Source organism: Lipophrys pholis, assembly GCF_963383615.2.
Source record: "Lipophrys pholis genome assembly, chromosome: 16".
In the NCBI taxonomy this organism is placed as follows: domain Eukaryota; kingdom Metazoa; phylum Chordata; class Actinopteri; order Blenniiformes; family Blenniidae; genus Lipophrys; species Lipophrys pholis.
The window spans coordinates 2,903,542-2,925,135 of NC_137634.1; the positions used below are offsets into that span (position 1 = coordinate 2,903,542).

Consider the following 21,594-nt stretch of genomic DNA (forward strand, 5'->3'; position numbering starts at 1 on the left):
GTTTTATTTTTCCACCCAAATAAATCTAATAAAACTTTGCAATTCACAAATTAAGAACAACATTTATTTATATTTAAAGTGAATTAGGGGTGCACTGATACTACTTTTTTCAAAAGGCGAGGTTTTGACACCAGTGAGCTGAAAATGGAAAATTTAGCTGTAAACGCAGCAGATCCTGCAGCTCTTTTAGTTCCTACATTAAAAACATTTACAGTTTGGCGTGTTCCTCATTTTTAATTGATTTCTTCAATTCCTGTCGCTGATTCACGTGAGACGCTTCGTTGCTTCACGGTGCCGTTACTACTTCTTTTGTGTTGGGAAACTGTGGCCACCAAGTAGATTTCCATTAAAACTGCGACTGTGACTTAACAGGCGGTGACTGTGGATCAATACGCACACCAATCAAGATGGAAAATAACTACCTGCTGTTGACTCGTCTGGCAATTTCATCATGAAATATAAACGTTTTTCGATCTCAAATTATGCTGGAAAATTTCTTTATTATTATTTTTTTTAATCCCAAATTCATGACATCAAAGCTGTTAATCCCTTTTCCCCACATGTGACTTCTATCCAGTCGGGGCATGACGCTCTTCCTGGCAGCCCTCCTTATCCTCCTGTCAGATTTAAGTGTAATAACAACAATCACGCTGCCAAAACGCCCCAAAACATTTCTGAAAAAGTGCAAATCCGCCTTAAAAAAAGTTCATTTCTATGGACAAAGTATACATATACAGTAAATATAACAAAAGTCAATATCCAATATATGCAGAAAGAATCTGCTGAAAAAGTATGTATCAATAAATATATATCAATATTCATGTTGTCATGAAAATCTTCCCACACACCCGCACAAGCCCTAGGGTGACATGTCATCATCACTTTGGCAAACTTCTCAGTTGTGTGAGCAATCAGAGTCACTTCCTGTCGTCTCCATACGGGGAAAATTTCCTGACTCACTCACCTAAGAGGGGAGTGGCTCAACACGGCCAGTCGGCAGGATATAAAAGGGGCTGCTTCCAGCAGAGAGGGACACAATTTCCTTCAGAGAGGAAGCATGAATACATTGAACCTGAGTTTACTACTGAGCCTGGCGGCTGCAGCTTGCTGTGCGCCGCTGTCGCAGATCAACCAACAGGATGAGAGCTTTGCCGAGGTACGTCCCTTTATTTCTCCTCTTGCATGCATGGTTAGTTTTTGCTTTAGGCACGCCGTCAACTGAACATTTTTCCCCTCCCTTGCAGAACTACCTGAAGAAGTTCTTCAACCTGACGGAGGAGAGCGGCCCGACCGTGCGACGGGGCCTCAGCCCCGCCACCCAGAAGCTGATGGAGATGCAGAAGTTCTTCGGCCTGCAGATCACCGGGACCCTGGACTCCGACACCCTGGCCGTGATGAAGAAGCCCCGCTGCGGCGTTCCAGATGAAAAAGTGGCCCGTTTCTCCACTTTCGGGGGATTCAAGTGGGATAAAAACAGCATCACCTACAGGTGGGAGAGAGAGCATACAAGATGATTAGTCTGAGGGTGGTGGAGTCGCAGGAGTTGTTAACCAGAGGAGCGTTGTGTCTCGACAGGATCGAGAACTACACACCCGACATGTCCGCCGCCGAGGTGGACGACTCCATCGAGAGAGCTCTACAGGTCTGGGCTCGGGTCACGCCGCTGAGATTCACCAGAATCTATAGTGGAATCGCCGACATCATGATCTCCTTTGCTCGACTGGGTGAGTCTAAGTTCTCGTCACTTCATGGCGTTACAGTACAATGAATTTGCCATATCTGGTTTGCGTCTCGACTGGTTTGACCAAATTCAATCTGTTGACCTCGGCAGCACACAGTGACGGTTACCCCTTCGATGGTCCTGATGGCACTCTCGCCCACGCCTTTGCCCCGTCCCCTGGGCTCGGTGGAGACGCCCATTTTGATGATGATGAGACCTTCACCTTCAAGTCAAACAAAGGTACATTTAATTTAACACACACACACAAAAAAAAAAAAAAAACTGGCATCCTGACCTCTGCATCAGCTTATATTCTGACTCTCTGGTTTCTTTTTCAGGATACGTCCTCTTCCTGGTCGCCGCCCATGAGTTTGGTCACTCCCTGGGCTTATCTCACTCTGACGACCCCGGTGCCCTCATGTATTCTCTGTACTCATACACCGACCCAGAGACCTTCATTCTGTCTCGGGACGACGTGAACGGCATCCAGTCTCTCTATGGTTAGTACTCGTATTGCTGTGGTGTTCGAACCAAACACCGTTCGAATGGCCTTTCCCGACGGATAATGTGACGGTTATTTTCTCAGGAGAAAACAAAGATCCAGTCGTCCCCGGACCCACAGCTCCCCCGACACCCGACTCCTGTGATTCCACCATGACCTTGGACGCCGTCGCCACCCTGCGAGGGGAGATGCTCTTCTTCAAGGACAGGTATCGTAGAACACGTCAAACACCTCACACCGACATCCAGGAACGACCTTCTTCTTCACTCAAGAGTTTGATCCTGATCCTGATCTTGTTTTTTGTTTTTTTTTAGCTTCTTCTGGCGCAGCTTCCCCCAGAGCGTTACTCCTCAGCAGACTCTCATCACCAACTTCTGGCCCGATGCTCCCGTCAAAATCGACGCCGCCTACGAGAGCGACCAATCAGACAACGTCTTGATCTTCAAAGGTAAGCCTACACCGTGTTCACGTCGTGCATACGTCTGCTTCCTCATACCTCTTTCCACAAATTACTTATTTCGTTCGTCGATATTCTCCAGGACACAAAGTGTGGGCTTTCAACGGCTATGATCTCGTGTCTGGCTATCCGAAACACATCTCCAGTTTTGGTTTCCCCAAAACCACCAAGAAAGTAGACGCTGCCCTCTACGACACCGCATCCCGCAAGACTCTGTTCTTCGTCGGCAGAGATTACTATAGGTGAGTTCCAGTTAGTTTGGTGTACAGGAAGACTCAACATTTGATAAATTGTTCTAATGGCGAATCTTCCTCCTCAGTTACGACGAGGAAAAACAGACAATGGATCAGGGATTCCCCAAACGTGTGGACGATACCTTCTCCGGCATGTCAGGCAAGGTGACGGCAGCTTTTCAGTACAGAGGTGAGTAGAACTCAAGCGTGCAGGAATGGACACTGTTGTTGGAGATTTTCGCAGCGCTAACACACATCGACTCTCTGCCCGGCAGGTTTCACGTACCTCTACAGCGGACCCTACATGTTCGAGTACAGCCTGAGGAGCGGCAGGTTGTTCCGCGTGCTGAGGAACAGCTACTTCCTGCGCTGCAACAACTACTGAACCAGCTTTGCGGAGCCACACTGAACGACGACGAATGTGCCTTAATGTTTATTTTCCTGCAATGTTACATGCACAAACTGAATGTATACCATTTGAAAAAAAAAAAAGAAACCAGCACCTTATTCATTTTAAGTTTTAATATGACTGTTATTACTACTTTCAAATTAATTTAACTCTTATTTAACTCTCTTGTTTATTTATTCATTCTGCAGTTGTTGCAGTTTTGGAACTGATTTTGTTTTTCTGTTCAATGAAGTTGCGTTTTGTTGCATATTTTGTTTTTCATACATTTCTTTATGCTCATCGGAGGATAACTGTGACTTATAAAATGAATGTATTGAACATAAATCGGAAAAAATGTGACAAGAGTGAAAATAAACTGAAGCTATGAAATTCTAATTTTTTTGTATTTCTTCCGATATAAACCTTGGTAACTGAATCACTTTGCTTTCTAAGTTGTTGAGAAAATAATCATACCGTACATTCACATATGAAACATTAGGACGATCATGAAAAAGCTGAATTTCACACAAAATTCCTACATATTGTATATTTTCCCCAAGTCTGGATCCTCTCATACATTCTAGGAAAGAGTGGCTTCAGCATTTAATGTTCTTAAATTCAACACAAAATACATGAAATGAATTACCGAAATTAAATAACAGAAGAACAGAAGTAAATATAACGTCTATATTTCTTTCTATACATGGTTTATATGGCACCAGTTTACAGTTATGATGAACGGATAAAAGTTGGCTCTAATTCCTCACATGCATATTTATACGCATGCCTTTCCACACATAAACTTCAATCTTTAGCCAAACGTTCATATTAAATTAAATTTTACATATCACGTTTTAATTGCTTGAATTAGACTGCTCACTGCACTCAGCAGTTGTAAATAGTTCTGCACATGCTCAGTAGATGGACAATAAGAACAAAGTTTCCTCTGTGGTGTCATGACTTCCTGTCCATATTCTCCTGAGACTTGGTACTTTTATTTTTACAGTCACCATAATAACAATCCAACTTGGTCGTCTGTCCACGAGAATGTCCGAGTACTCACTATTGTTAATGTGTATAGTGTACTGGTCTCTGCACTCATGTGTGAGGTTCCATTACAAAAGAAACAGCACCCACTAGTGGCCCAACAGGAAAACTACATCATTTAAATCAAAGCTCTGTTCACAAGAGAGTCCAATCTTTTACTTATATAAACTTATTTTTTAATTTTATGAATTCGGATGATTTTTTTTTCATGCAAACACAAAACTATTATAATACACTGCTCAAAAAACTAAAGGGAATACCTGAACAACTCAATGTACCTCCAAGTATATCACACTGGTGTGAACTCAACCTGCCCAGTTAGGAAGCAACAGTAATTATGAATCAGTTTCAGCTGTTGTGCAAATGAAACAGACAACATGTGGAAATGAGAGGCAATTAGCAAGACAACTTCTATAAAGGACTGCTTCTGCAGGAGGTGACCACAAACCATGACGCTGTTCTCCTGGTTTCTGGCCGATGTTCTGGTCACTTTTGAATTTTGTTAGTGTTGTCAGTCCTAGAAGCAGGACCGCTACTTCCTCCTTTGTGCGAGGGGGAACAGGAGGAGCACTGCAAGAGCCCTGCAAAATGACCTCCATCAGGCCACTAATGTGCATGTTTCTGCTCAAACTGTCAGAAACAGACTTCACCAGGGTGCTATGAGGGCCCACGTCCACAAGGGGGAGGGGGGGGGCTGTTCTTACAGCCAAACACTCTGCCGGGCCAATGGCATTAGCCAGAGAACAGCAATATTGGCCATTTGCACCCTGAGCAACTTCACACTGAGCACATGTGACAGTCTGGAGACGCCGTGGAGAATGTTCCGTTGATTCTTATGAGCAGTGTATAAAAGGTTCAAGATTCACTTAATAAATGAATGACTGAAAGAAGAGTATTAACCCCCCCCCCCCCCACCCAAAAAAAAAAAAACACTCAAAAGACAGATTATGCAAAGTTGTGAATATTTGCAGTTTCAACTTTCAGCTTTACCCCGAAGACATGGAATCTTGTAAACACGCACGAGTATAAAGTCAAATCTTTATTTGTATTTAAGAGTGTGTTATTTGTGTTGGCCCAAGCTGCCGAACAGGACAAGGGCAAAAGAAAAAAAGAAATTGAAAAAAAAAAAAAAAAAAAAAAAAAAAAGTGTGACTTAAAAGAGTGTGTTATTTAATGGAAAATGTTTTTATTGTGTCTACGGGGGAGGGACGCCACACATACATCACTGCTGAATGTCACGCATTAAATTTGTCGTGCATGACAACAAAACTGCTTATTGGTGTGAAATGTAAAGGGAACAGGAAATGACAGATACCTCATCTGTGTCTATTTGAATACTGGAAACCGCAGATTCCTCCATCATTCATTGTGTCATTGTTATGTGTCCTTCTTTATAAGGCAGTTTTTAGCTTTAATTTAAACAGAAAATATTTCTCTCTGTAGCCCAGCCTACTTTTTATTTTTGCCAAATATTAGGCAACACAGAATAATATCGACTAATTGTTTGATCAACATATCTTGTGTACAGTGTGTATTTACTCAAACATGTTGTCACAATGTGTCATTTTTCATATTTTCATAATTTTCTAGTGAAATGTGTTAATCATGTGCACTAAATAGCGTTTAAACATATTTTTTAAAGTTAAAACTTTCTTAGTTTATGATTAGAGTTTTAAACATGGTGGGACTCTTCTGCTCTTCTTTTCGCTCATGTAATGAATTACTTTTATAACAAGGAGCGATCAGATATATCTAAGAGCAGACTGTCAATAAATGTAAAATTTTTTACTCAATTATTATTTACTTTTTTTTGTATGACATTGACATTTTGTATATTTCTACTACAATATGTAGTTGCATAGCTTTGTGTTTTTCTTGTTTTTCTTCTGAATAGGTTTGGTAATACACCCCTCCTCTCTTCAAAAAATATATAAATAAAAAACGCATCATACATTATCTTTCTGACGCTAATGACTGAGCTCATGTTTTCGAGAAGAAATGAGGAAGTTACCAAATACAGTCACTGAAGAAAAACACAATGAACAAAAAGTAGACTTGTGTTAAGAAACTGCAGACATTAGAATGAGTTCGGTGTCAAAATAACAAAAAAAACAACAACTTTGACCTCTGTTTGTTTACTTTGATTGATCATTTGTTCATTTTTGTTTTTAAATGTTGCACAATCCAGAATGCAGTGCTGCTCCTCTCTTTTTAAAGAGACATATAGAGAATGAATGCAAAGAGGTAAAAACAGAAACTTTAAAACTTTAAAAGTAAAAATAAAATAGATTAATGTGCCCTGAGATAAATATAAGTTGTTCCTCTAATGGGCACTGTGTATGTGGATACGAGGGAGTGGAGAAACACGTACCTCAGTAACTTTTAGCGTATTTCCTAATACTTTTGTGATAAAGAAACCTATTGACAGGCTGCGATTTAAAGGCAGGTTTTAGGAGGATCAACAAGAGTGTTGGATTACTTGTTTCACAGTGGAGAGCCTACATTGATTTTCTCTGCATTGTGATTAACCCAGATCTGATAAAACATCAAATAAATGAGAGAGCAACTGACGATAAATCCAACATAAAGCCTGTGGGCCCACAAGAGGCGCCAATCCGGCCAAACCAACAAGAAAATGATAAAAATCTCAAAGAAAACCCGAGATGAGCTCTCAGTGATTCCACCATGAAAGCTAAACTAGAATGAGCCTCAAAACCCATGTGGTCAGGGTGAGTTTGTAACAAAATACCCACAATGCAACAGCGAGAGGAGAAGTTTTTTATTGGACATTTCACTGTATTTTGTACCAGAAGGTTTCATTAAAATTGGCTTTATGTTGAGATTGTAGTCATTTTCTGTAGTAACCGTATACTCCGTATACTACATCTGAATCACATTATTACAGGGTGAGATTTAGTTTAAAAAGACATGAAGTTTCAAAGGTGATCAGTGCTGTCATGTTTATATTATTTGTATTGCAACTACATTTACTGACTTTTTTCAATTTGTAAGTCACGCTAAGAGAGCTGGAGCTGATCCCAGCTGACCGAATGAAAGCCGGGTTCATCCCAGGGTTCAAACTCACCTGCAGGGGAGCTCAGAGACACTAAACCACCTCAAACACTGCTTTGGAATGTGGGAGGAAACTGAAGTTCCTGGAGAGAACCAACACATGTGAATAAAATTGTTGTAATAAAATTCTTGAACGCACTTGGTAATGAACGTTGCCACATTTTGTAATAACTTACATATTGCAACAGTTATTACAAAATATGTGTTAAACGGTTAAATGCACTCAGGGGCACCAACAATCTGCTTTCATTTCTTCAAGAAAATAGAAATGGCTGGTTGAGAGAGAAAAAAAAAAAGAAAAATGGAATAAAAGAAAAAAAAATGTCTGGTTGAGAAACTAATTGTCTTGTAACATTAAAAATCTACCAGCCACGATGGCAGGTGATCTAAAACGTTAAACCTGATTTAGAGTCCTGCATTCGACCATCACTATGTTGGCAGGTCATTACCATAAGCTTAACTTTATTCTCATTATTAAACATAGAACCATGTATACGAATAAAGGGCAACATTTATGACATAATGCCCGCCTGTTGCACCCTGATCCTCACAAAGCCCGAGTCTCTGTGCGACAGTAGAACCAGATCATTTCATTTTCTTAAAAAAAAAAAAAGGTGAACAACCATATTTTGTAATAACTGTTGCAAAATGTAACAAGTTATTACAAAATGTGACGTTATTACATAATGGGGCGCTACAGTCGCAGCACCGCGTTCACATTCGACCCGACGATTCTCAACATGGTTGTTAGTGTAGCCCGCCACACTGGTTTCAGCATCGTGAACGCCTCCCTCGCTTTCCCAACACGTTCCTGGACATCTTCATCTGTTCCTCCCTTCTTCCTCACAAAAGTCCAGAGGTACGTGAACTCGTCCACCTCCCCGACTCGCTGCCATCAACACACTATCGCCCGGTTTGGTGTCGATACGCTTCGGCATCGATCTTCGGGCCCGCCTGTTGCACCCTGATCCTCCAAACGCCAGGGTCTCTGTGCGACAGTAGCACCAGATCATCGACAAACACGCCACGAAAGAAATGTGGCGACGGAAAGTGTTTGTACGTCTGTACTGACGACGTCACGGAGGAAGTTTTCCAGATCAAATCCTGCTGGGAATGAGGTGGTGATTGGATCAGTCGAGACGGCCTGTCAGAGGGACTTTGTCGTGGAAATATAGATTGAGGAGGTCTGCGGTCGAGGCGAGACCCGGCATGTTCTGTTTGCTCTCAGCTCGTCGTGGCCTTATCAGCAGCAGCATTCGCCTCGGGGCGAGAAAAAAACAACCCTGAGCTGCTGAGGAGTTTCATGACAAACTCCCCGATGACATGTGTGGAGTGACGTTACATAACTCTGCACATTTTTCTGAAACAATCCAGAGGACTGTCATTTATTCTGTCAGTATCTAGATGATAATGTTGGTTTAATGGGATGTGGTATCTCTGAGTCATGAGGGGATCATTAATACAAACTGGTTAGGGGATTTTTCTTTTTTTTGGCTCCATAAATGGATCTCGTCTTTGAGTCACCAGCACAACAAGGCTGTTGCTCAACACGCCCACCCACCAATACATCCTCTTCCACAGCCTATATAAAGCGCTGCCTCCGATGCACACACATATCAGACAAACCACCGAGAAGAAGTATGAGATCTTTGAGTGTTGGCGTGTTACTGAGCCTGGCGGCGGCAGTCTGCTGCGCTCCGGCGACGCAGGAGGTCACCGTGGAAGATGAGGGCTTTGCAGAGGTACGTGGCAGCTTTTCTTCTGTTTTCATTCGACGCAATCCGGAGGTGACACGGATCATTGTGATTGTTCTTCCTCCTCAGAGGTACCTGAAGGCCTTCTTCAACCTGACAGAGCAGAGGGGGCCGTCGTCCAGACGGGGCGTCAGCCCGATGACCAAGAAGCTGACGGAGATGCAGAGGTTCTTCGGTCTGCACATCACCGGATCGCTGGACCATGAGACCGTGAGGCTGATGAAGAAGCCTCGCTGTGGCGTCCCAGACGGCCCTGTCGCTCGGTACTCCACTTTCGGAAGGAACCTGAAGTGGGAGAAAAACAGCCTCACGTACAGGTGAGCCAACTTCTGAGGAACTTTTTTTTTTTTTTCCGGCAGTCGTCAGAAAACAAAAACAGAACTGACAACACTCAATTATCCAACTTGTCAGCTGAAAGGGTGACGGTTGAAGTAAAAGTTTATACACAACCTCACAAAAAACTAAACAAAGTAATGTAAACTCTTCTTCAACATTTTACAATACACATTCTATGTATACTATACACACACGTTTTATATACATGCACATCAAACATATATACATACGTACACACATATACACACATATATACACATATACATGAATGTATATGACATGCACTTGATATTAACAATAATAATCAACAAGAACATTTACAAATATTAATAATTCTAATATACTACTTAAATTGCATCGATTACATTTAAATACAAAATATAGTCTGGCAACATCTAAATGAATAATATTGCCTATCACAATATATATAATTTCTTATGTTTATTAAGTATTAATATATCTTTATACCATTATATACATACGATATATTATTGCCGTCCTAGGTGAAATTGTTGCGCTTCTTTCTTATACTTACTGATGATATATGATTTAAAAAGCTTTTTAAACGGGTTCAAAATCTGTGCGGATGAAGCGATCCAGTGAGTCTAATAGATCTTTCTGTGTGATGCAGGATTGTGAACTACACCCCCGACATGTCTGCAGCGGAAGTGGACGACTCCATTCTCAGAGCTCTGCAGGTCTGGGCCAAAGTCACTCCGCTGACCTTCACCAGGATGTACAGCGGGACGGCCGACATCATGATCTCATTCGGCCGGCAATGTGAGTAAAACCGTCGGCTTCCACAAGTTTTTGCAGGACAGAAAAAGAACAACTTTTTAAATAATAAAGTGGTAAAGGTTGCTTGATGAAACGAGCTGAAACTTTTGAATTAATCTCTATTTATATTATTCTATATTCAAAATGAACAACCTGCTTAAGTGCTATAAGCGCATCCCGATTCGAGATATGAATTGATAATCAAACACAAAAAAACAATAAAAGTGTTGAATAAAAGAAGAAGGGCCTAATTCAATAAAATATATTAATATCAAAGTCATGTTTATTATTATTATTATTATTATTATTATTATTATTATTATTATTATTATTATTATTATTATTTATTGATTTGCTTGTTCATCACATTAATTCAAGGCAGTAAAGCAGGAAAGGTTTCATAACAAGAATAGATTTTTTTTAATAAAATTGAAAATATATATTTTTAATCATTTAAAACATCAATACAATCCAAACTAAAATTCTATTTAATTCAATTAAAAAAAGAAAGAAAATTAAGATACGAACTAAAATAAAGATAAACTCTTCTATAATTTTTATTAAATCTACAGTTTTTTGCAAATATGTATATATATATATATATATATATATATATATATATATATATATATATATTAATAAGATATGTACTTAATTTGAAAACCAAATGTTTTTTTTTTATATATTAAAGATTTTAAAACAACAGACTTACAAAATTCTGAAATTAGACTAAATTCACTTGATTAAGTACTCTATTGTCAGTACTCAGTATGTCTTTGAAAAATTGAGTTATTTTTGATATTGAAGATTAACTGTAATCCTTATATGAATATGCTTGTAGAGTTAAAAAAAAAAATCGTACAATAAAGCTTTCGTAGATTTATCTGCTGTCAAATCTCCTGGAACGTGGCTTTTCTTTGCTTCGCTGCATACTTGAGTGTCATTTGTTCCTTAACTACGAGCATCCAAAGATACAATTACATAATAAATCACTCAGCACAACAAAGACCAAATCATTCCAGAGATGACATGCCGGTGCTTGCCGATTTGGAGTTATTTTCTTCGTTTAAGTGTTTCCCGTCCATGCAGGTTGTAAGATTCCACGAAGCATCTTTCATTTAATAAATCATAGTTTTGTGTTGTTTGGAACAATTAACCTACATTACATATGAAATGATGTTGTTGTTGTTGTTCACAGCCCACGGTGACTATTACCCCTTCGACGGCCCCGGTGGAACTCTTGCCCACGCTTTCGCCCCGTCCTCGGGCATCGGGGGAGATGCTCATTTCGATGAAGATGAGACCTTCGATTTCCGGTTAAACCGAGGTCAGTCAGTCGTTCCGTCCTCTCCAAACGTGCTGCACGGAGCTTTGCTTGAAGTCTGGTAGCTCAACTGTCCTGGGATTCTTTTCTCTCCTTCAGGCTTCAACCTCTTCTTGGTCGCCGCTCATGAGTTCGGACACTCGCTGGGTTTGTCTCACTCCGACGACCCCGGTGCTCTCATGTACCCAACGTACTCGTACAGAAACCCTGACAGCTTCGTTCTGCCTCGCGACGACGTCAACGGCATTCAGTCCCTCTACGGTTGGTTGTGCTTGTCTTTGTCAACGGACTGAACATCAGAGGTTTGACGCGCTTGTATACAGGAAGTGCTTACATCGTTTCATGTGCAGGTCCAAACCCTTCCAAGGATCCCACTGTGGTTGGTCCTAGGCCTCCGACTACCCCTGATGCCTGTGACTCAACCATGACCTTGGATGCAGTTGCCACCCTTCGAGGAGAGATGCTCTTCTTCAAGGACAGGTACTGGGTCTGATGAGTCTTCAGGAAGGGTTTCCCCTCACAAAATAAACTAAATGTTGGTTGTTTGCGTGTATTTTCAGCTTCTTCTGGCGCAGCTACCCTCAGAGCAATATTCCTCAGCAGACTCTGATCACCAACTTCTGGCCCAGCGCCCCAACCAATATCGACGCCGCGTACGAGAGCCCGCGGTCGGACAGAATCTTTCTCTTCAAAGGTATGCCCTCTACCAACGGATTCAATCCGGTGACCCAGTTTCACCTCTCCTCTAAGCGACCTTTTGTCAATCTTTTGACCCACAGACAGGAAAGTGTGGGCCTTCTCGGGCTATGCCCCGGCGCCAGGTTACCCTAAGACCCTCAAAACCTTTGGTCTGCCGAGAAGCGTGAAGAAAATCGACGCCGTCCTCCACGATCAGCAATCTGGCAAAACTCTGTTCTTCGTGGACACTGTGTACTACAGGTGTGTGCAAGGAATTTATCGGTTTCCATTTTGAGTGCGAGCTCCTTCTTTTTTTTACTTTGACTGAATGTATCTAATCGTTGCTTGTGGGTTTTGTTTTTTTTCAGTTATGATGAGGCCAGAAAGACTCTGGATCGGGATCAAATGGGCAGAGTCGCGAGGAAGCGGGTCGATCAGACATTTTCAGGTCTGACCAGAGCGACAGCTGCTTTTCAGCACAGAGGTGAGGGATTCCGTGACTTTTCTACACCGCAAGGTTTTCAAGTGAAAATGAAAAAGGTTCTTTGTGTTTTAGGCGTCCTTTTACATGACAACGGTCCTCGGAGCCACTACAAATGCATTTTTTTTAAAAAACAACTCCCATGGAAACTTGGGGAAAAACACAACCTTTTGAAATGCTGCTACTGCACATGTGCACATGTGCACCATGGCTCTTGGTTCTTATAGTTCTTATCTAACCTGGCTTTGTTATCGATCAAAGTCTTGTTTAAAATTCTGCAGTCATTGTTTTATATCTCATTTGCTTGCTTCCTGCTAAAAGCAAGAAACTAGAATCTATTTTTGTGGTATTATTAGAAACCTCAGCCAGTTACTGAATCATGCAAAGTTACTTTAAATCCCAGACCTACTCTTTACGCACTGTTTACACCCTTTAAAACTAGGAGATTGAGTACATTCAGTGGTAACCTTTATTTAGTAGAACGTGAGGCTGCGTTCATGCTAAGCTAAGCTAATATTTCTTCTAGCTCTTGATTACAAACCCTGTACTGTATTTCATCCAGAAACTGTCTGTAACTTGCAGTAAACTAACACTAAGCCTCTTCCCTGCAGGTTTCACGTACCTCTACAACGGACCCTACATGTTTGAGTACAGCCTGAGCAGCGGCCGGTTGTACCGCGTGCTGAGGAACAGCTACTTCCTGCGCTGCACTAATTTCTAGATCTGCCTGTTTTGAGTTTTAATGGACGCTGGAGAAGAATGAATGTACAACCCACAGTGCTACGACTGTGCATTTGATAAATTTATATTGTTCTTTATAATATATTTCCACTATTTAACTCATGATATTAAATCACGTGTTGGGAATTATTTTTCATACTTGTTCACGTGGTTGACAGTGTTTGTCTTTGAAAATAAAGAAACGTTTTTACACTAATTTGCGAATTGTGTGATTTAGTACAGAGAAATATAATGGATGAATTACACAAATGAAGAATGTCATTTAACATTGGAGTAATTTCTGATACTAATCATTTGGTTTTTGTGTAAATATAGAATTTTGTATCCGGTAAACTCGATGCCATAAGAAAAAGTTTACATTTAATAGCTATTATAGCACTATTCTACCAGTCCGGCCCACTTATGAGCTGTATGTGGCCCCTGAACAAAGATGTGTTTCACATCCATGATCTAGGATATATAAAAAGTATTTGGTTCTAAATCCATGCGCAATGGAACAAGAACTCTCAGTTTATCTCTTGACCAATTTTTCTTTAAGCAGATGAAATGTTAATAAAACATCTTATCTGGAGTATGTTCTCTTCATGTTTTGGTCTCTACTATCAAAGGTGCACAAAAAGAGGACTGACATGGTAACCACTGATAAAGTATTAGGTATTTGTCAAAGGAAAGAGAGTCTTAATACTTCACAAAGAACCATCGTTTGTGGTTTATGTGGCCTGATTTATGTCCATCATAACTGGGAATCACCACTTTGAGAGTAAACTCTGTGGTGTTTTCTGTCATCAAGGTGATGAAAGAAGTGGGAAAAAAATCAACTCATTAAATAAAGAAGCTGTATTTTTATATTGTATATTGTAAGGTTCCTTCAGTTTTCCTTATATTTGTACAGGGTGTGGTGGGGGGTGTCACTGCTTTAACCCGTTCATCTGTCCAAATTGGATCCATGTCAAATTAGTTCAGTTGAAACCAGGACAAAGGCCAGTGAAGGATGTGTATTTTTCTATAATTAAATCAACATAATAGCAGGACCTAAACACAACATGGGTCAAGAGTTTCTTCCCTTTCAAGTGGATGAAGCAGGTCATCGCTGCAATTCAACACCAGAGTAACTTCTTGTCATTGCTGCCCTCATATGGAAGGTCTTTTTCTGACACAATCTAAGCCTGGAACGAAATGAATTTAAAGTTGAGAGTTAAGTGCATGAACGGATCCGCATTATCTCTTGTGAATCACTAGTTGGTGGCTGAGTAAACCTCAATCATACCCGTGAACCCGCTTTGGAGAATTGTTAACTAACAAGTGATCGCTCCGTTGTTTACCGTGTCTCACGTCTTTTTCGACTGATGCACTGCGGACATCGCAGATTCTCGTGTTTTGAGTTGTATACCTAAAACCAGATGGATTATAGCTCTTTTCATCAGCACAACGAATGCAGCATTCATACTACTGTACTTAATAAAGGAATAGGGAGGGGGCAAGGAAAAAAGAAAGGATAAAGGAAGGGAGAGGTTCTTCTACATTTTGCTTCACTGAATTTGTTTCTGTCCCTTCCCTTGTACATGGTTGGTTTTTCAGTTTTAATTTCAGAGTGGCTTTGCTCCTGAACCCAAGATTATTTGTGGATCGGACTGAAATGAAGAACTTTCTTAGAATTCCCTGGCATTCATTCATTTGTTCATTTACTTATTTTTATTATTTACTTTATTTGTTGAGTTTAGTTTTTTTCTTATTTCATTTAGTCACAATAATGCACTTTGTATTTTGTATTTCATTCTGTGCACAACTTGAAATAAAACCAGAAAACAGAAAGGCTCAAACAAATAAAGCAGGCTTCCAGTGGTGTTTTGCACAAGTTCTCATCACTATGGTGTTATTGCAGATCAGGTCATTATCTCTCCCCTGTGGTTCTGGATAGGCCTGTTCAGACACTGGCAGGAATGTATTATTGCCCAGTCATGCATCCCTCAAACTTTAAACTCACAAAGAAACTGAAAATATCAGGAAATAACCTCACAGTTCATCACAACCCTTCAGCTGAGCAGAACCAGACAGAACAATCCACCGAGGTGCTCAGAGGTGATTCTTCTTCTCTGATAGGGAACAGGAACCATCATGGAAGCTTCACTGGCTGTAAATACGGTGCTGGTGGTGCTGGTGGTGGTGGTGGTGGCGCCAGGCGGAGCAACGCCCACCACACCTCCACACAGTGAAGAAGAAGTGACCAAAGCTCAGGTAATCATTACCGTCCGCATGTTGTGTTGCTCTCGAGATTTATTCCCCTCGTCCTGACAGAGGGAGGAAAGCATTTTGGTTTAGTTTGAATCTGAACGGTACATTTTCTGCAACTCTTTGAACACGGGTTCACAGTGTAACGTGAAGTTATAACAAGTTACACACAGTGTTTCCTAACCCCAACCCTATCCCTAACCCTAACCCTAATAACAAATTTTAAAAAACAACTTCTATAGCCTTGGAAGCAAAGTCCTTGAAAGTAAATTATACCTTTATCCAAATTTGTCGATGAGACGTGTATTTTTCTCTATCTGAACTGACAAATGTTTTACATGCATTTTACAGACAGAAATGTTTATTTATTTATTTATTTATTTATTTATTTATTTATTTATTTATTTATTTATTTATTTATTTATTTGTTTATTTGTTTGTTTGTTTGCCTGTTTATCTATTTATTTATTGATAAATGATTCAAATTATTTTCATGGTATCTTTTAATGTCTTACTGTATGTTTCTAATTCTTATCACTTTTCATTTGTTTTAACTGCTTTTGTTTGATTGTATTGCCTGTATCTTTTATCTACTTTACGTAAACCTGTAAACTGTGCACTTTTGCATCTTATTCATTGTTTGTGCACCGCTTTGCTGGTGTTTTAATTGTGATTTGCAAAATAAAGGTGATTGAGATTGGGGAGGTGAAGGTCTTTTTCATGGCACCTCCAAACCTCAATTATAACACCACTTATTCTGATACTCCTCACCAACTCACATATAAATGTAAAGAGGGGAAAAATGTTCTTTTAGCAGTGTATTGAACAAAATAACCTGCCAAAAATATTATTTGTGTTGTGTGTAAATGTTAATGTTCTTTACGTAGTTGTACTCAGAAACCCTCAGGACCTGTAAGACATTTCTCAGTGACGTGGTCATATATTGTAAATGCATATGAATTAACACTGTATGTGTGGCCGGCTGTGGCTCAGTTGGCAGAGTGGTCGTCTCTCAGTCAGAAGGTTGTAGGTTTCATTCCCTGTCTCCCCCTGTCCACGTGTTGAAGTGTCCTTGAGCAAGACACCCGACACCAAAATGCTCACAGTGGATGGACTGAGCTTTCTTGCATGGCAGCCGCCTCCATTGATCCACAGCCGCCTACATGTGTACACTTGTTCCCTTCCAGGAGTACCTGTCCAGGTTTTTCTCTGACGTGGGGGTCAGTGCCCCCGACTCGGTCTGGCGCAGCTCTTTGGACTCTTTTGACGACACCCTCAGAAAAATGCAGGAGTTTTTTGGGCTGGAGGTGACGGGGCAGTTGGACTCCAACACGCTGGAGGTGATGAATCGCCCGCGCTGTGGCTTCACAGATGTGATCAGATACAGCCACTTCGAAGGAGGGCCAAAGTGGGACAAGACAGTGATCACGTACAGGTAACAGTCCATATTCAAGCCCATTCAAGTGTAAAACCAATCAAGTATCTGTTTAATAGTTTGTTTTCACCCGACAGGGTGACAGAGTACACTCCAGACCTGCCTCAAAGTGAAGTGGATGCTTCTTTAGCCAAGGCTCTCAAGCTCTATAGTGACGTTACTCCGCTGGATTTCAAGCAGATCGAGGGTGGCACCGCCGACATTATGATCAAGTTCACGAGTGGAGGTAAACTCGATGAATCAGCACTTTATCGATGCATTAGTAGTCCTTTCACTCCCAAACTTTTACAGTAAAGTGAAAGCAGCACACGGTTTCTTTGGCGCTACTTTGGTTTCTTCTTCTCTAAAACAGACCATGGAGATTTTGCACCGTTCGATGGACCACAGGGCGTCTTGGCGCATGCTTTCTCGCCTGGGGAAGGTCACGGAGGCGACACCCACTTTGATGAAGATGAAGTCTGGACGCTCTCAGCACAAGGTGCAGGAATAGTGATCGCGTCACGTTGCTCCAGCCGGTGAAAAACACCACATTAACGTCATCGTTGTTTTCGTGCAGGATCCAACCTGTTCCTGGTGGCGGCCCATGAGTTCGGCCACGCTCTGGGACTCGCCCACTCTCAGCTCCAGACGGCGCTGATGTTTCCCACCTACCAGTACGTGAACACCGACGGATACAAGCTGCCAGACGACGACGTCTGGGGAGTTCAGGCTCTCTATGGTGAGATTCATCCTCACAGAACAAAACATACAGAAGTAGAGGATGTTCCTGCTGAGATTCCCTTTTTAAAATTTTTTCTCTAAAAGGAGTCAGATCCACATCAGATGAGCCTGTAACCGACCAAAACCCAAAGCCAAAGCCCTCCAGGAAACCTATGGTGAAACCCCCACGTGCACCCGACCCTACCTCAGAACATGTTCCAGACAGATGTGACACACGTCTGGCCTTTGACGCCGTGACCAAGATTCAGGGAAATCTGTACTTCTTTAAAGACGGGTGAGATATCGTTTCCTCATTGGCCAAAGTTGCATCAAGGTTGTAATTATTGTGTAATTTTCCATCTTTTATGTCAGATATTGCTGGAAGAGGAGCAGCTGGGCAGGAATCAGAATGAAGAAAATCGAGTCAGTCTGGGCAGGAATCAGTCGAGTCGACGCCGCTTATGAGTACAAGAGAGACAATACTGTCTTTTTCTTTCAAGGTACCAAATCAACTCATGAGCAGTTGGAAGCAACTTTCACTAAAACGGGAACATAATTAGTGAAATCATTCATGAATACACACTCTTCTCAAACTCTGCCCCACAGGAGACCATTACTGGGGCTTCAGAGGAAACGCTCCACTGCCGGGTTTCCCCAAACGTCTCAGGCACCTCGGATTCCCTTCAACCGTCACTAAGGTGGATGCAGCGGTTCACGTGTCGTCTACAAGCCAGACCCTCTTCTTTGTGGGCTACAGATTCTGGAGGTGAGTGTTTGTTCATCGTTGTTCACTGAAGCTGCAGAGGGATCAAGTACATCAGTATTGGTTCAATGTGCAATTTCTCTCAAAACGTCGGTCCTAAATGGAAGTCATAGTGTTTTCTTTAAGTCAATCCACATTGTTCATTCAGAAAAATTATTTCCTTTTACACTTACATAGCTGATACTAGTTGAAACGGGGAGTTCATGTATCCACAGTAAAAGAAATGACGCATTGAATGAACCAAATTGAAATTTTCGGCTGGATATCCATCTATTAAATATACCTAACTTGAACTCAATATATGCATATTTGTCGAATCTGACTTATTTAAGACAGTCAAATGTTTTGCATTGTGATTAGATGAAATCAAATAAGTTCATTCACATACTAAACATTTTTGGAGTTGATTATAGAGCAAACTCCAGGATAAACAGGCAAAACAAGCATTTTTTTGGAATCAATCAATATTTATAAAGCCCTTTGCAATATTTAAGGTGACCAAAGTGCTTTCCAGTAAAAATAGACAGTAAAAAGAGAAAGAAATGAATTAAAAGAGAACAAGAAGAAAAACATACACTATGTCAACAAGAGTAAAATCAAATCTAATCAAAATAAAATAAGATAAAATAAGATTAAATGTCACCTTATTACTGTGTAATAAAAGCCAGTCTGAATAAATAGTTTTTAGGATGATGCTGGGATGGTAGTAATCTGGTCATCGCTGCCAATAAACGTTCATCCATGTTTTTTAAACTCTCAGCTACAGCGAAAGACGTGGTAAAATGGATCGTGGGTATCCGAAGTTCATCCAGAGATACCTCCCTGGCATCGGTTACAAAGTGGACGCTGCGTTTGAGAACAGAGGTGAGACTGCCGTCACTGGCCCGATGGTTTGTGGTTGTATCACACTGCTGTCTGGTACGATGTCAATAAAACACTGCTTCCCTTCAGGGGACCTGTACTTCTCGTATGGATCCCTGCAGACGCAGTACCACTACAAACAAAGACGAGCCCTTCGCACCTTGTTCAACTATAGATGGATGGACTGCTGAAAACACAGAGAGGAACCAAATGAAAGTCTACAGATAGACACACATCAGGCTGTACATCAATGAGCAGGAACACTTTGGCTCTTTTTACACGACAAGATTTTCAAGTTAAAAGGCTGTTTGTCTGTTTGCATGAATGTCCGCGTACACGCCATTATTCAACGGTTAGAGCATATTGTTCTCTGCACAAATGTGTGTGTGGTTTCTTCACAAAAATCAACAACGGCGAACGGACATCGTTTTCAAAACGTTACTGTGTCAACACAAACTTTTCCTGAAACAAAAATGCACAAATAACTGGAAACGGGGCCTCAATTTCATTCATTTCATTTGCCTTTATTTACTCAGGAGAGTCATATTGAGATTAATAATCTCAAACAAGTTTGTCCTTTCAAGTGTGTCAAAAACCCAACGAACAGACGTCAGTCGTTCTCAAGAATTGACTTAATCCTCACAAACTGCACAAAAAAATAACCATGTCTCCCGTGTTTTAACATCTATTATATTTTAGGGTTTAAAAGTTGACCAAATGAAAAGGAAAGAGGGCCGACTTCTCACAAACTAACAAATATATCAAGTTTTAGTAAGTAGAAAAACACAATAACTTGGAACATCGTAAAGTCTGGTAAATTTCTATCAAATCTACTCAAACTGAATAAGGAGAAATCAGTCATGTAAATAAACAATCAATACAGAAAATTAATAAGATTTTTTTTACAGCTTTTACCAGAACTTATATTTAACAAAAAGTCGTAGGTAATGTTTCTGTGCTGTGTGATGCTGTAACGTCAAATTGAAAGTGAAAATAATATTGTGACACAAAGAAGGTAAAACCACATCTTATAAAACGGTGGATAAAAATATACATTTTTAAATTGGTCTGAGCTCAGAAGGGTTTACTAGAGTTTGAACAACAGTGAGTTTAAAAGAAAAGATCTTGTTTTTTTTTTTTTTTTTAAAAAAGAGATGGTTTTAATTGTTAAAATACTGTGTCCAACTGTATTACAAACCTTTTTAAAAGCTTGGATGGGATTACATCAACAGTGTGCTTGGTTGGTTTTCAGTAAGATTGAAGTAAATTGCTAAAAAGGTTCTTTATGTAAATATGTGTAAAATACTGTCTGAGCTAAGAGATTTTGAGCGACGCATGTTTTATATGTTGTTGATAACTTTTCAGACAGTTCCTGAGATGGATCTGTCAAACGGATGGAGGGAATAAAACTCACGACTTGTACTGTTATGATCAGGTTGGAATAAAACAGCTTTGCTTCTTTAAATATTTAATTGAATTGTTCCAGATTTCATAAAATACATGTTTGTTTCCACCACATCCTTTGATTTTTTTGTTGTTTTCCACTCGTCACGTCTTTTTATTGGTCGGGTTGATTGATTAAACCAAGAGATGTTCTTTAGTGTTGAATTTTGATCTGGACCCCTGGACAGTTAAAGAGTTATTTCTCTCTCCACTAAGGCCACATTTACAGTATTTACAAAGACAGAAATTCCCCCGCTACATTTTAAAAAATGACATTGTTCACAACAGATTATTTTTCAAAAAAAAAAAACTTTTTTATTACACAAACCTGCAAAAGACGTCATTAAGAGCAACTATGAGAGTGACAAACCTATAGGTGGCAGTAACGAGCAGCTTAAATCCATCCTCGCCAATCAGAATCCAGAAAAAGCCTTTTAAGTTAAAAACAGCTAAAGTGGCTGTACATGTTGGTTGGGATCAACCCAACAGGAGATCAGTGACATGCACATCTTAAATGTTGATTATAGTGTGAAGCTCCTCCGCTGACTGTGATTGGCCGGTGCGTTCCATCATTAGATTGAGCATGAGGAGTGATGTTTGGTTCAGGTCAACATCAAACCGTGCAATCAGAGAAATTCCTGAACAGCCCTGAGG

General features: G+C 40.5%; 1 protein-coding gene across 1 annotated transcript; it reads left to right on the forward strand.

Moving 5' to 3' along the window:
* The first annotated feature begins 1,036 nt into the window (after window positions 1-1,036).
* LOC308121828 (uncharacterized protein) lies at window positions 1,037-21,014 on the forward strand. The gene is made up of 30 exons (XM_080483354.1): window positions 1,037-1,156; window positions 1,245-1,489; window positions 1,576-1,724; window positions 1,832-1,960; window positions 2,059-2,220; window positions 2,307-2,430; window positions 2,537-2,670; window positions 2,762-2,921; window positions 2,999-3,102; window positions 3,188-3,283; window positions 9,001-9,161; window positions 9,243-9,490; window positions 10,141-10,289; window positions 11,485-11,613; window positions 11,710-11,871; window positions 11,961-12,090; window positions 12,171-12,304; window positions 12,390-12,549; window positions 12,657-12,772; window positions 13,381-13,481; window positions 15,611-15,745; window positions 16,927-17,174; window positions 17,252-17,400; window positions 17,527-17,652; window positions 17,731-17,892; window positions 17,979-18,168; window positions 18,246-18,373; window positions 18,480-18,639; window positions 19,397-19,500; window positions 19,588-21,014. The coding sequence occupies exons 1-30, from the start codon at window positions 1,058-1,060 to the stop codon at window positions 19,686-19,688; spliced, it is 4,395 nt and encodes a 1,464-aa protein (XP_080339480.1). The 5' UTR covers window positions 1,037-1,057; the 3' UTR covers window positions 19,689-21,014.
* Window positions 21,015-21,594: the final 580 nt, after the last annotated feature.